General features: G+C 40.1%; 1 protein-coding gene across 1 annotated transcript in view; it reads right to left on the reverse strand.

Moving 5' to 3' along the window:
- The window catches only part of ptprdb (protein tyrosine phosphatase receptor type Db), a 169587-nt gene that overhangs the window by 36193 nt on the left and 118382 nt on the right, over positions 1 to 15012 (reverse strand). The window contains exons 9-15 of the mRNA XM_080881151.1: positions 10913 to 11101; positions 9626 to 9634; positions 7057 to 7074; positions 5236 to 5346; positions 3511 to 3780; positions 1517 to 1626; positions 471 to 668 (exon numbers count right to left, since the gene is read on the reverse strand). Coding sequence (XP_080737277.1) covers positions 471 to 668; positions 1517 to 1626; positions 3511 to 3780; positions 5236 to 5346; positions 7057 to 7074; positions 9626 to 9634; positions 10913 to 11101 — 905 coding nt within the window. The remainder of the gene's footprint in view (positions 1 to 470; positions 669 to 1516; positions 1627 to 3510; positions 3781 to 5235; positions 5347 to 7056; positions 7075 to 9625; positions 9635 to 10912; positions 11102 to 15012) is intronic.

The following is a 15012-nucleotide window of genomic DNA, read 5'->3' on the forward strand; positions in this document are numbered from 1 at the left end:
TCCATATCTCTCTACATGTAATATGAAATGTTATGATATGTAAAATGTATAATATGTGAGGTGAAGCCTTAGAAAAATTTGGTCTCTGACCAAATGTAAATGATTTAAAACCCTATATAAATATAAGAAACATGTATTTTATAGAAAATTATGATGATTTATTTTGGCTAAAATGCCATCACTGTGATATTTTATCCAATTCCACATTTTTGTATACCATAGTTTGCAATAATTAGTGAAATAAATCCTGGTATATGGCCCTTTGAACAAATTCTAATCATTCCAGTATGTATGCTTGTACCAAATTTGAAATTCCCTCAAAGCTTTTATGAGAATAGAACAGGATGGACAGACAGCTCCAGCAACGGCTGTCTCAGAGTCAAAAATAGCCTCGATCCATATTTGGAAAGAACATTTTTATCGCTGTAAAAACTGCTTTCCACTTTGTCAAATAAAGGCATCATCCTGACCTGGCGAGGAGGCGAGGAGGGGGCCTGCTCAGCTGTGCGAGCCTCCACCACCTCGCTGGAGGGGCCCTGACCAATGGTGTTGACAGCTGCCACCCGAAAGTCATAGTGAGAGTAAGGACTCAGGCCGCCCACACTATAGCGTGTTGTAGCAATGCCATCAATCTCTTTATAGGGGTCCTCTGAGCCTTTGGCGCGATGCTAGATGAAACAAGAGATGAAAAGGGGAAGAAGAAGAAGTACAGACTGAATTCAAGCTGCAATAAACAACTTTGTATTGAGTTAACAGCTACAGCTGTGTCTGTATACATAAATACATCAAAACTATGTAAAACCATACCTGCATCTACTCATCTAGATTTACATTGAAATGTACAGAGTGAAATTTGGCAATTCATGTTTCATGCAGGAGTCCTGCAATTTAGAAAGTGAGTATTTCAATACTACTGTTAACCATAGTACTGTTAATTCATTCTCTTTTATGAATTTACCACTGTCAGTAGGGAGTATTCACAGGACACCAGATTTACTTTGAACACTTCGAGGGAGGTTATTAGTATTGGGAGAAACAGGGATTCCTGCCTTTGCAGCCATACTAAGTAGGCTTGAGGCCAACATAATAACAGTTTATATTGATAAATCCTAGTGCTCTAAGACTCTGGGTATGCAGAGAATGCAATAATTCATAAATAGCATTTTTTATTTACAACAGAACATAGAAAACATGACATTTTCTAAATCCTTTAACGATATTATTTATTCTCGATAACGAGTCTTTACACGTTTACATTGAGGAACATTATTGCGAAATTGTTCCACGTTTTGTATTTTTAATAAAATGATAAAATGCCTCAATTCAAGCTTTCTGTGCATTGTTCTGAAAATATTGGTTTATGAGATCTGGAATTCACTGGATTGTGTTTTATGTATACAGCATTATACATCCCAAGTTTCTTGGAATTCGAGTTGTATAATGTGTGTCTCAGCAATTTGTGTACATATAGTGCTGTGAGGTAGGTAATGTTTACGTGCTTACAAGTCTGTTATACCTGTATGATATAGTAGGAGACGGGTTCAGGGTTTCCAGAATCCCAGGTGAGAGTGATGCTTGTTGCAGTTCTCTCTGTCACCACAGGCATGCCAGGAGCCTTTGGCAAAGCTGAAGTGTGGAAAAAAGACGAGACATATTTTATTGTTTATTGTAATAGACAGCTGGGCAGAGACACGTTTAGCACTCTAGTGCATCACCTCTTTTTTAAGCGCCCCAAGCAACATTTTCTCAGTGTTTCTTGATAGGATTTAAGCTGCTCAGCAGATCAGGGCCTTCTTTGTCATATATATTTTTTTTAATTAATTCTCTAAATATTTTGTCTTGAAGAGAAACACGCAATGAATTTAAGACCACTTAACAGCATTTTACTGCAAAGCTGTGCTAGTTTAATGTATAGACATGGCTTGGTATTGTCTTGCTGACAGAAGTAAGACTAGTTTACTGGTAGCCCACAGGATGCAGTTCTTGATTTTTTTTAAAGAAGAATTTCATATTTTTGACTGAGTCTTACAATCTTACATGAGTTCAGGCCCAGAACTCATACAGTGTAACTCGTGCAACTCTTTCTGGATTTTTGTCTTACACTTTTCATGTTTATTTATTCATTGCATGGTGAAGTCTTACAGTAGAAACCATGACAAGCATTGTTCATTGAGCTCAAAGAGAGATTTTCACAAACCCATTAGGTCAGTTTTTAATGTAGTGCCACTTGAGGCCATTAAGATCATAGTAATTCAATATTGTTCTAGGTCTTGTCCTTTGAGTACATAGATTTACCACAAGCTCTTTAAATTTCAACATTTCTTTTTAATTTTTGTGATGACAATCCCCATTTTTCCTTCTGAAAGACTTTAAAAGTCTCTATGGATGCTCTTTTCATACAGTATATCATTACGTTAGCTACCTGTTACCCATTTGCCTAAATAGCTGAAAGATACTCCAACAGGCGTTATTCCTAAGAACTTTCTTAAAACACAAATTTTCTTTCTTACCCCTGTTCCAACTTTTCTGAGAGTTACAGGAACTCAATTCAAAATCAGCACATTCTTCACAAAGTAACTACAACAGTAAAATCTCAGCTTCAGTATTTAACACGTTTTTCATACAATACTGAGTTTAGATTTGCACATCACTACACTGTCTTTTGATTTCCATTTGCTTAAAGCAGCTCCCCAAGGAATAGAGTTGCATTTGAAACCAAATTAACCCTCTTGAAATAATTAAGTATTCAAACTGATACAGCTGTTACAGCAATAAAAAAGAGCCTTTTCCAATCTAAACCATAACAAAACAAATCTAACTAAATCTCATAAGTCCATGTTACGGCCCTAGCAGGGCCTCCTCCTGAAGTTGCCTGTGTGGGCGTGTCCTACCATCTCTCCTGCCTTAGGTGCCACCTTTTTCTATCGTACAGCTGACTCACGTCAGCAATTAAAGGTATTTAAGGGCAGAGAAAGGTGAGCTCTGGCGCCAGAGTGCCATGTGAGTGGTTGCAGCTAGTTAGCTGTGTGTTTGCACTAAGTTAGCTGTGTGAGTGTTTGGAGGTTGCAGCTAGTGACATTGTTTTTTTGTTTGCTCCTGCTTGGTGGAGAGTGTTTGGTTACTAACCTTTTTTCTGGCTTCCATTATAATAGTTTCTTCTTAATTTTAATTAACTGTAAAACATGTAGTTGTCTTTGTATCTGCTTCAAATGTATTCAGTGACTATTTGTCTGCGTCCATATAGTACAGAACTGCATCTTTAGTGTGTTCATTAGATGCACTCATTACTTTCCTCTTCAATACATATTTTTAACATCTGTATATAAAGGAGCTCTCATACAAATAAGTTTCTTTACTGTCTTACTTTTTAATTCTTTTGTAATAAAAATACATGTTAAACAGAGAGAAAGAGAGTACTGCAGTTCTGCCTTATTACAAAGTCATAAGCAAAATCGCCCTCGATTGAGGTTGGTGTATAACTCTTTTGTTCCTATCCTTTCCACTACTCACCTTTAACTATAATCTGTGCCACTGCCTCAATCACACCTAGCGTTGACATGGCAACGCACGTGTAATTGTTGGACTGGCGTACGTCAGTCAGTTCTAGTACATTGCGGCCAATGGGCATGTCGTCCTCTGGCGTCAGGTCTTCTGCCCCCAGCATCCATTTCACATATGGCATGGGTGAGCCTACCGCCACGCAGGTGATGTTGACGTTCCCTCCTGGCATGATTTCGCTATCCGCCGGAGGAATGGAAAAGCGAGGGGGGACACGGCGCACTGGACCAAACGGCAAAGAAGGCAAGAGAAGACAAACAATTACAATTTAATGATTGTGCAGAGCGACGGAGAACAATCAGGAGGTTTGAGCTCTGAGATAAAGTTTTATGACATTCAAGTTAGAGTACAAGCATTTGAACAGTCTGGTACACTACCATTAGGGTGCATGTGATATCAAGATGTTTTATTAATGTGAATTTTAAAATTTTATGAACATAAAAGACAGAAAAAAGGAGAGCAAAAATCACAACACACACACACATGCATTCACATGGAAAAACAGCACATGGTATATTACTCTGGAGTAAAATGTACAGGCGGGTTTAGACTTTCAGTATTGCACACAGCCCACAGCTGAGCCACACAAACAGAAAGTATCAGTTTAATGGAAGAAAAAAAGCCAAAAAACAACAACTCAGGACTCGAGAGAACCACTCGGTCGTTACAGTACCAACCTTCTCGCAGCTCTGCAGTGGGAGATATGACATGGCGGGAGGAGGAAGAAAAGACAGGAAAATGCAAAATATCAGAAAGAGAATACAAGACAAAGAGAGCTATGTTAGACAAAAAGAGCTTTGCAAGGTGGCAAAATACAGAAAGGACAAGAGAACGAGCAAGGAAGGGCAAGAACGTGTGAGGGGAGGACAGGAAAGAAAAGGAGGCCATACATGGCCAACGTTGGTGAAAGCGTTCCTGTTTAAGGCAGGCTCCTCTGCCAGCTGTCTCCATAGACTGCCTGTCAAACACTCACTGAGCAGCTCTGCAAGATTTCCCTGGCCCTGCAAGCACTGTTAGACACACATCACTGACTGTATGCTGTTTGTGTTTATGTGTACGTGCATGTGGATTTTATATATGACATAGGTGTGTATCCTAATGTGTGTGAATTCAGTGTTTGCTATGTATCCCCATGAGCCATGTTGGAGTCAGAAAAAAAGAAAAAAAAAGATGCTCCACTGTTTAAGACCTTTTTTAAGGGGTGGGTTGAAGGCAGACAACAGAGCAAAAGGCCCCAGGAATAAAAATGTCTCCGAGATTCAAACATTTCGTGGGTATGCGTGTGAACGTGCGTGTGCTGAAGGAGCAGAGGGGAAGACAGCGCCTGAGGAGGTGAGATGCCTGTCAGATTTGGAGAGAAATACAAGTTTTAACCAGACAATGATTTGGTTTTTCTCTGAGGTCTAAAGGCTAAGAAGGCAGGGCAAAGAGATAAGTGACTCGAGTGAAACATTTAGGCCAGCCTTAAGAGCGCTCATTCTTAAACCATCCAGTTTCATTGCTCGATAGCTAAAAACTATAAAATATAGTCTACTTAAAAGCATTGTATCATGTTAATAAATTAGATATATTCCTAATATAGGTCTATCTACTGATACGTGTGTGTAAATTTCATCTCATCCACACATAATCATTAGAATTGTTGCATCATCATAAAAAAAGTGTTCAAACTCTTACCTCTTACATAAAGGTTAGCTGGGGTGGAATAACGTGTCCCATCCCTGTTGGTAGCAACACACTCATACTTCCCCTGGTCTGACTCCTCACTCATCTCTATCTGGAGGGCACCTGGATGCATGGAGGGACGGAGAGGAAGAGCAAAAAGATAAAGAGAGGACAGAGAGTCACACAGACAGACAGACAGAAGAAAGAGCAATCACACAGAAGTGGAAGACATTAGGAATTTTGATATAGTAAGTATATACATTAACATATAAATGGTAAAAAAAAAACTGCAGAAAGAATAAGAATAAATGAGTCTGTGGGCATTTTCAGAAAACAAACAGGCTGAACTCATTCTGAGGAAAGTAGGGGTACAAACAGAGCCAAATCTATAGAGCGACTTTAACAAGTTTCTACCACTTTCAGCAAGAATCTGCCCAAAACAAGGGTCAGCTTCCTGATTTCAAAATATGAAAAAAAGAAAAAAGAAAAAAAGAGAAAAACAACCCAAAAGACCAAAACAAAACCTACAAAAAAGGAGAATGCGGTCTTCATGCAAAGCAAATGAAACAAACAGCTAGAATGCGCAGAAATCCGTCACTGTATTTTGAGAAGAAAAAAAAATGCTGAAAATTGAGATGCAGTTACATTAAGCAACAAATCATGTTTCATTTTCCAAGGATAACGTCTGACAAAAGATATTGCCATGGCAATAAGATTTCCCCAACCCTTTCGGATCCACCAATGGGATCAGGAGTGTGATGTCAATTTAAAACACACCCAATAAGGAGGTAAAGACATCAACCGACCTCCGTCAAGGCCAACAGATGGGAAAAAAAAAAAGAACGACATACGCAAAGCCTTGGGAAGGGACCGATGTTTTCTCGCTCCCTGAAAATAGAAAAACTGTCAAAAAAAGAGTCAACCAGAGGTTCTTTAAAGATGGTGTGGTAAGGCAAAAAAGCGCCCATAAAAACTTTATCAAAAAAGTGGTTGTTTGGGGCTTTTTATCGGTAATGAGAGAGGTAAAGAGAGAGGTAATGGTAAAAACCATGAAAGTATGTGTGTTTCTGTGTGTGTGCGTGTGGAGATTTGAGAATTTATGTGTGCGTGTGAGCGCACTCATGTTTGCAAGTGTGTGTCTGAGTCTTTGCCATCTGGACTTTTCAGCCTGAGCGAATAACAGCTGGGAGGAAAAACAAAACTGGGACGTTTGATTGGGCAAATAGAGACAAGGTAGAAGGAGAGGCCAGGCCAAGCTTAGGTCAAGACCTCTGAGAAAAAGAGAGAAAAAAAAGAAAAAAGAAATTCAGGTCACAAAAATTTAAAAAGCAACAAACAAACAAACAGAGGTAGAAGTGAGTACGCTTTTTCACCTCAAACTAAGCAACAAAGAAAGAAAACCAAGTTGTAAACATATCATGCGTTTGATTGGAAACACGGTCGATGTGAACAGTGGTTAAACTGATGGGTACGAAAGAGAGATCACAACATGACGAGGAAGGAAGCAATGGACTTCTTTGTTACAGAGTGAACGCTGAGGCTGAGATGGAAAAATTAAAGTGTGAAGAGGGGATGAAGGATGAGAAGAGGGGAGGTGACAGTCATAGTATAATGAGTTGCTTGCTCAACTCCAATTCCTCCTCTTGCACCTACTGCAGATCTGAAGCAGTTGGATGAGTTTTACCAATGTCACAGAGTCTTGAGTCTTTTGGACTAAACCCCATATTGATTAACCCACCCGGGGCTGCTTTTCAGATCTGTGAGACAAGTAGGAACCAGGGGTTGAAAAGGAATCAGGCCACTGTGTCATGTTGGTCCTCCCAGCAGTCTTACCTCGTATGGGCGTGCCACCTGAGTGGGCAATGAATGCACGAGATTAGAGAAGGAGAAGAAGAAGAAAATGTTAGTACCACAGAAGGAGAAGGGGATAAGGGAGGGAGGGACTGGGGGAAGGGGGTGGGGGTGGGGAGTAACTTGGCAAGGAGAAGAATCAAATTAGAGAGAAAGACTCAAAATATAGATCCTTACAGAGCGAGAGGAAGAAGAGGCATAAAGGAAATAGAATAAACTAAGACAGAATAAGCCTGAGAAGAGGAAAAACTGACCTGAGATAGAGCGATAGACAGTGACAGAGCTATAAGGAGATGGGTTATTGATTGGACTTTATTGACTTGTAGCAGGGGTGGATGTGGCTATAGGAGAAGGGTGTCTGCACTACACTCATCTGGGTGTCTAAAAAGTGTACTGGCGAACTCTAAGTCCATTAACTACTATGAGCTTTTAACTGCTCTTGTCCTCTAAATGGCTCGAAACCAGGTTTAATCCTGCTAGTTGCAAAGTGTGTTAAAACCTCTATTAGATAATGCGATATTTGCCCCATGCAAGGCAAGCACCCGCTATTTTAGTTCGTGGCTTCTGAGTTCATCTGAGCAGTGACTTCCTAGTAAATTCACTCTTAGCCAGTCACATCACAGGTCTCTATTCTCTGAAACAGCTGTGCCAATTACAGTGATGCATGATGACAACAGCTCCAAAAACAGCAAGAGGCTGATTAAAAAATGTTATTATTGTCTGGGTGGTGCCGAAAGGCACATCCTAAACACACAACACATCAAATTTTCAGCCAAAGGCAGATGGTGTGGGTTTTTATTCAAGTTGTGGAATAATACCAGAAACAAACAATAAAAACGTGGCAGAAGCCTTTGATGTGCCCTAATCTCTCAGAACTACCTTAAATGATAAATGCTGACATGCAGCTTTGCACAAAATAAACATTTTTTATGGTGATTTAAAAGACTCAACTGTCTGGAGAGCGATTAATTAAGGTGATGTATTTGCATAAATCATAAATACATATTTTCATACTCTGTCATACTTCATTTGCTCTCGCTGATGAAATCACAACAGCGTGGTTCTCAGATAACTTTTCCCAGCACGGCTATACATATTTTCCACCAAAAATGCAGACACCCCACGCGGCGCTGACTTATTGGAATGAACTCACACCTGTTTGTGTGACGTGCGCACAGTGTGGTCGCAAAGTAAAGTCATTTAAAGGTCAGGAAATTACCAAACCGATAAAGCGCAAGCTTTTGTGCCACCACTAAAATAGGGCTTATCACATCAGAGCGCTTTCAGCAGGGCATCAACTGTCAGCCAAGAAATGCTCAACTGAAATCAGACGCATGTGTCGAGCTGATGTCTCTTAGGCTCATCTTAAGGTATCTAAACTGAAAATGTATTTTAAAAAAAGTATAGCAAAGTTTTTTAAGGTAATACTACCTATGAGAAATGAAAGCTAAAGCCAGCCTCTACTTCCCCCCCCCTCAGTCTTATAATGAAATTTTAAAATTTATAAACTAACATGACAAAAAACATCAGTTTTAATCAGATTAAACTATATATCAGAAAGTAGATTTGCAATTTAACAGATACAACTCTGCCTTTAAAGGTGTAACATGAGGAAAAGCTAAGGTCTGAGTCCTCACATTACAGGAAAATTTAAGCTGTAGTAATCGCATATTTGGCCCACTGTGCATTTATATGCCAAAGAAGTTTTTCTAAATCAAGTAAATGATTCAAATGTCTAAAACATTTCACGTGATTGTTGGAAAATTAGTGGAAATTACAGCATCACTAAATTTTCAACTATCCATAAACTGAGCAGACGAGATTGTTTCTTCTTCTTTCTAAAACAGTTAATCCTTACTAAGCTCTTTTTTACACTAATGCAGTGTAACGTCTGACCACTACTTTTACACCACAGCAGCTAGACTTATATGTTTTCATATATGCCTATCACAATGCACAGCTAATGTCTAGAAGGCTGAAACGTGGTCTCGATTGATTTCTTTATCCTGGCTCCACCAGTGGCCATCTAGAGCTCATAGCTATTGAATGGTAACTTTATACAGCAGACTGGAGATAGTAAGTGGATGAGTGAAAGGCAGGGTGAGTGAGTGAGTGAGGGAAAGAATATTTGAATTAGCAAAGGAGTGGAAAAGTAAATAGGTGAGTGTGAGGAGAAAAAATATTATTCTCTGGGCGTGGAAGGGCTGCAGGTGCACAGATGAGGGTGAGGTCAGCTACATCTAGGTTGACAGAGTGTGTGTGTGTCTTTCTATGTGCATGTCTGTGTGTGTGTGTGTTTGTACGTCCTCTTTGTGGCATCTACCTTTAGCCAGTACAATGTACAGGTGCTTTGAGAGACAAGTGCGTGTATTACAGTGGGTGTGTTCACATCTATGCTTTGTGCTGTGTAAAAACTGTTAGTATGCCATGCATTTTAATAACACTGCAATAGTTGTAAAAGTGAGCAGCAGCAAAATCAGTAGCAACATTAGTGAACAGTATATAGAAAAGTGGACAGTGAGGGTGTGGGCCTTGGAACAGAAGCACTTACCAAAGGACTCTGTGGTTAAAAAGATACAAAGAGAAAAGAAACAGCATAGACATTGCATTACAATCGGACCATTAGTTACACAGAGGAGTTGACTTAGTAGAAACACCTTGAAAACTCCACAAAAAAAAGTAATGACATGGAAATTTATACTTTAAAGAATCATACAAGTCACGCTATTTTTCATCATAATAATAACCACTTAAAAAAGCTAACATGGCTAACTACCAAGTATTTTACATTTAAGTTGTAACAATTTTTCTACATCCTTTAAATGTTTTTTTTTAATTTCTTTATAAATTAAGATAATAAAGAATCCAGTGCAGGGTCTTGGGGGTTGAGCCAGATAATAATAATAATAATAATAATAAAAAAAGCAGGGACACAAACAAATAGGTTGGTATATCCACACAGAAGCCAGAGACTTGGGTGTCCAATCACAAGAAAGGGGGTTTTAGGTCCAGAGTCGGTCCCTGAAAGCAGAAGGAGGACTGAGGAGGGAGCAGACTTACACACTACTGTGGCTCAAGAAAAAAACAAAAATATTAAAAAAAATCTCGATTGAAATGGATTAATGATTTGACTGGAACAGAATAAACTGTCCTCGTATTATTCAATTTTGGTTTTTGAAATTCTGTTATCAGATTTTCTCAGATAACACGAATACATGTTCTTGGGCTCAGTGTCACATCCACCCAGGACGCTCAAATCAGGAAAAACAAAATGTTATTCAAGTAAGTCACAGCAGTGAGCTCTATGTTAGAGAGGCCATTCAGTCAGTACATGCCACCACCACTTGGTTTTGCTAAATCTTGTCTGTAGATACAGTTTTTACTAGAGATGTAGCCCACTGATGTCTCTTAGGGACATTTTTAGTATTCTTTTACAGAAACTTTAACTGTCTGTGATGGTGACTTGCACAGGAAGACCTCAGAATTAGGAGAAAAGTCGGGAGTCCACTTTTAAAAAGGCTTAGAAGAGTTTAGAAGGGTTGGCAACCGTATACAGTCAACTCATAACAACAGCAGCAACAGCAGCAGCAGCAGAAAGAGAGGCAGCTGAGAAATACAGCCAGTATCCATAGCAGGAGGAGAGTGGAGTAAGAAAAAGGGTTAACAAGGGCAAGAAAAACAGAAACTTTGTAGGAATGGGAAATAAATAATGGGTTTAAGGGGCAGATATTAAGAAGGGGACATAAAACAAAATGGTGGAGGAAAAACCCTTAAGGTGGAAATAAAATCTGGGATTGAAGAGAAGGCAAAAGAATGGAGGGATAAAAGCACTGGTTACCTGAGCGGAGCTGCTTGATTCTTCCATTGTTATTGGACGTGTTGACCGGGAGGAAATCCTTGAACCAGGTAATTTCTGGGTCAGGGTTGCCACTAGCGGCGCATAACATAGTGGCAGTCCGAGAACGCTCCACCACTTTCAGCTGGGGGCCCATGTCAATGGTGGGAAACCCTGAGGGCAGCTGATCCTCTGGAAGGATTAGGTACACAAGTAAAATATTTAACCTAGTAAGACAGAGAAGCAGTTTTCTTCTAACATCTTCCTGCAGTCTTTTCACCCTCACTTACACGTTTGTCATGTTTTGATTGTACTGAATAGATTTGAGTCCATCGTTCCATGAGACAGGTTGTCTCTGATTTTTGTCCAGTTCTTCTGTAATTTGGAATACCTTGACTATTTCTCCCAGTTTCCTCAACTCCTTAAAAAACACCCTCCCACTGAGAGCCACTTTGTTTGTCCTCAGCTGTCCAGTTTGCTCAATTCTTCCAGCCCACACTGCAGACCACACAGAGATATGCCTAGTTTGTACTAATAACTCTTTGGGAATGACCTTGTTGGCGCAAAAATAAAAGTTTATGCCTGTAAAATTGTGTTATCTTTGGCATTTTTTGTGGATTCAGCTAAAGAAATTGGAACAAATTATGTGTTTTTGTTACAGGCTGTTAGGCAAAAAGCCTAAAGATTCAATTTAAAACAGTTTCTTTCCTAAGTTGTCTGTTATGTGTAGACACAACACTACTTCATCCCTTGAGTTAGGCATCGTTTTATGCTTAAATGAGATCAGTGTTAAGTGGCTCAAGAAACAGACAAACAAACAAACAATCCTCTTAAAATTGTCAGGTACAAGGATGTGAAGTGAAAAGCAGCCAATCACCCCCCCTTACTTAAATCTTTGGGAGTAGATCTCACCAAGAATTCAGCATGAAAACAAATAACTGTGTTTCCCCAAATGTCAAACTAATACTTGAGATTGTCCCGCCTGTCTGCGAGCAGTGCAATTTAGGCTATTAAGAAAGCTCTCACACAGTGATCAGTCTGTGCTCAATGTAAGAAATTCCTGAGGCCTGAAGACACACAGCTTAAGCACCGAAATGACATCAGGGAGGTTCAAATGCTAGTCCAGTCTCAGAGGAACTTTCAGGGGAAAACTTGCGAGCTAAATGGTAAAAGACTAATTTGGATTCAGTTTAAGTCAAAATATGTTTCATCAGCCTTGAGTCCAGAGGCAAGACTTTTGAAGAATCCAATAGTGAGGTCAAATAGCATAAGTAACATTTCATCCTACCTGACAAATTCACTAATGCTTTAGGCAACAGCTTTTTGAACAGGAATCAGGTGAGCTACAGTTTCTGTAGCGCCGCGTTTTCTACAGCATGAGCAGGTTGCATAAAGTCAAATGTGTGAGCCCTATAAAGACTTATCTACTGGGACTTGCACTCTTTTGGGATGGAAAATCAAATGTAATTTCATTAAATCAATTAAATCAAAAATAGAGAGTCATTTCACTGTGAGAGAGGAAATCAAAGGCAGCGAACCAACTTCATTCAACTGAAGTAGGAGATTTAACAGAAGGGGGGGACAATGGCTTCGAGGAAGTAGGGGATCAAAGACGAGTGAACCCAGCTCACTAAAAACTGAAATGATACGGTATCCCCCCTTTGAATCAAAAAGCTACAGAGCAAACCAGGTTTTTAAAACTTTGTTCAAGGCTACACAATGAATGCCACATTTGTGAGTCATCTATAATACAGGGAATAAAATCGTTAAATAAAGTCAGACGAACAAGGAATATTTATATAGAAGACAAGTTTATTTTAAGCCCTCAACCCTTCACAATCCCACACACACAAACACTCGCATACATATATTTTTTGTTTTACCCAGAATCCCTTGTGACTTTATCCCTCTACGCCAAACAGAACCTCATTAACGGGAAATCCTAGCGCTGAACCTCGCCAAGGAGATGCTAATTCTGGTACCAGCCCATCGAACCATGGCTGATAGGTCGTGAGACGCCGGTTTCATGAGTGCGTGTGTGGCCTTTTAACAGCTCCGGTTTCAATCAATCACCACGCCCGACAAATGGAAACACGGACATAATAAACCAAGAGAACAAGATGAGAAGGTGTTTGTGTGTACGAGCGTGCCAGCGAGCACGGGTGGCGAAGAGGGCGAAAGTGTGAAGAAGAAAAAAGAGAGAAGGAGAATAGACCAGAATAGATTCAAACAGACTGGGAAAAAGAACAAGTGACAGAAAGGAAAACACAGCGAGAGAGAACAAGAGAGAGAAATAGAGAAATAGAGAGGGAGAGAGAGCACAAGGGACCTATACAGCATAACAATCATGATTCTCTCTGCTTTCATTATGCAAACGCTTACTTCAAAGCCAGCCCCTTGTAGGCAGGAATAATGCATTCTATTTCATCTACCTGGGGTGGGACACTGCACTGAACATTGAGGATGCACAGTCAGAATGCTACTCCCTGAGAACGTGCATCTTTCTCTGCCCCTTTCCTACAACCACTTAGCATGTGCGCAAAGAAAACAAAGTTGGAAATGTACCACTGCTGGTTGAAGTGTTTAAAGCCTTGCAAAACACACAAGTATGCTCATGTAATAGCTGAAAATATTTGCACACACATAGAGGTATATGTACAAAGAAACACCACAAAGACAAACACATACACACAAATTTAAAGTTGACAAGGTGGAAAGTGATGTAAATGAAAGGTTGAGGGAGGTTTCAATTGGCTACACACAAGTTAACGTGCGCACACAATCAGCATTCCGCCATCCATGATGGCGACAGGTGTAAGCAACACCGCAGTGTGTTTGGGTCAAAGCCGCTGCAGCATGTGTATTTGAGACTGGGCTGCTGAATGGTAACAGCTAAGAACCCCCTGAGGTCAGGGTAGATTAGTAACCCTACACTCCCTTGTTGGCGTGGCCTTGCACACATCACATTGTTTCATTTGGATGTGCTCCCTACTTCACCATTTCCACTGAGAGCCACCCAGATAATTTCACAGCTCATAGAAAAAGCCCCGCTCTCGCAATCATGGGAACCACTGCGCGAACACTGTCCCCTTTATATAAGACCTCCAAAATGAATTCTGCACGCATTGCTTTCTGGGTTTGTCATCTGTAAATTTGGAAGTCAAGCCTGGTTTTATAATCATGGGAAGAATGAGCTGGCTGCTGTATCAGAACCCAGAGTGCACCTGCAAACAAACCTGTTTCTGCCATTCACAACTGCTGCACAGTATAAACAGTGAATGCTTATAAAACAGATGACTTTAGATTTCCTAATAAAATGTTGTGTTTCTGACGTGTTAACCTCTTCCTTCTGTCTGTGATGGGTTTGTCAGGTGTGCCTGCAACACTCTAGCACTGTTACAAGTCGTTTATTGTTGCAAAAAGCACCACATGACAACAAGAAGTTGTCACTGAACACAAACAGAAGAAAGTAAATAAGTTGGAACTACAAAACTCCATCATTAACTTTATTTTTTTGGGCTCAAGTACCTAAAATAACGCACAAGCTTTGTCTTCAACCACTAGTTATACAATACCTGATTGTGCCACGGATACTAAAGCACATAATTGCTCTCAGCTTCATTATTATTTCAACCACTGCCAATCACAGCCATTTACTGGAAGCCCAGATTTCAATTAGCCTGGTTCTAATCCTCAGTAATTAAGCCAGCTGACCTTAACACTGGATCCCTCCTGTCAGAGAGTGAGTGAGTGAGTCAGTCACCGGAGCTGTGTCTTTAGAGAGCCAGAGGGGAGGCATGGAGACATGACTGACATGTGTGTTTGAGTGCTTTTGTTTAAGTGTGTATGTGTGTGTGTGTTCGTGTGTGTGTATTTGTGTGGGTACATTTGGACTGACAGTCTATCGGGGACTATTAGCTGCTCCCAGGTGGCCTTTTATTCATCCACAACACAATGAGTCCTCAGAGGAACAGAAAGAGGCTAATCACTACATAAAGGCGGACTGTTTTAGATTGAGGATACGTTTGTATGTCTCTATGTGAGTGTGTGTGTGCTTGAGTGGTTATGGTCTTGATAAGGAAAAAAAACCTGGAAATGAGTGT

This window comes from Rhamphochromis sp. 'chilingali' (genome assembly GCF_963969265.1).
Source record: "Rhamphochromis sp. 'chilingali' genome assembly, chromosome: 4".
Lineage (NCBI taxonomy): Eukaryota > Metazoa > Chordata > Actinopteri > Cichliformes > Cichlidae > Rhamphochromis > Rhamphochromis sp. 'chilingali'.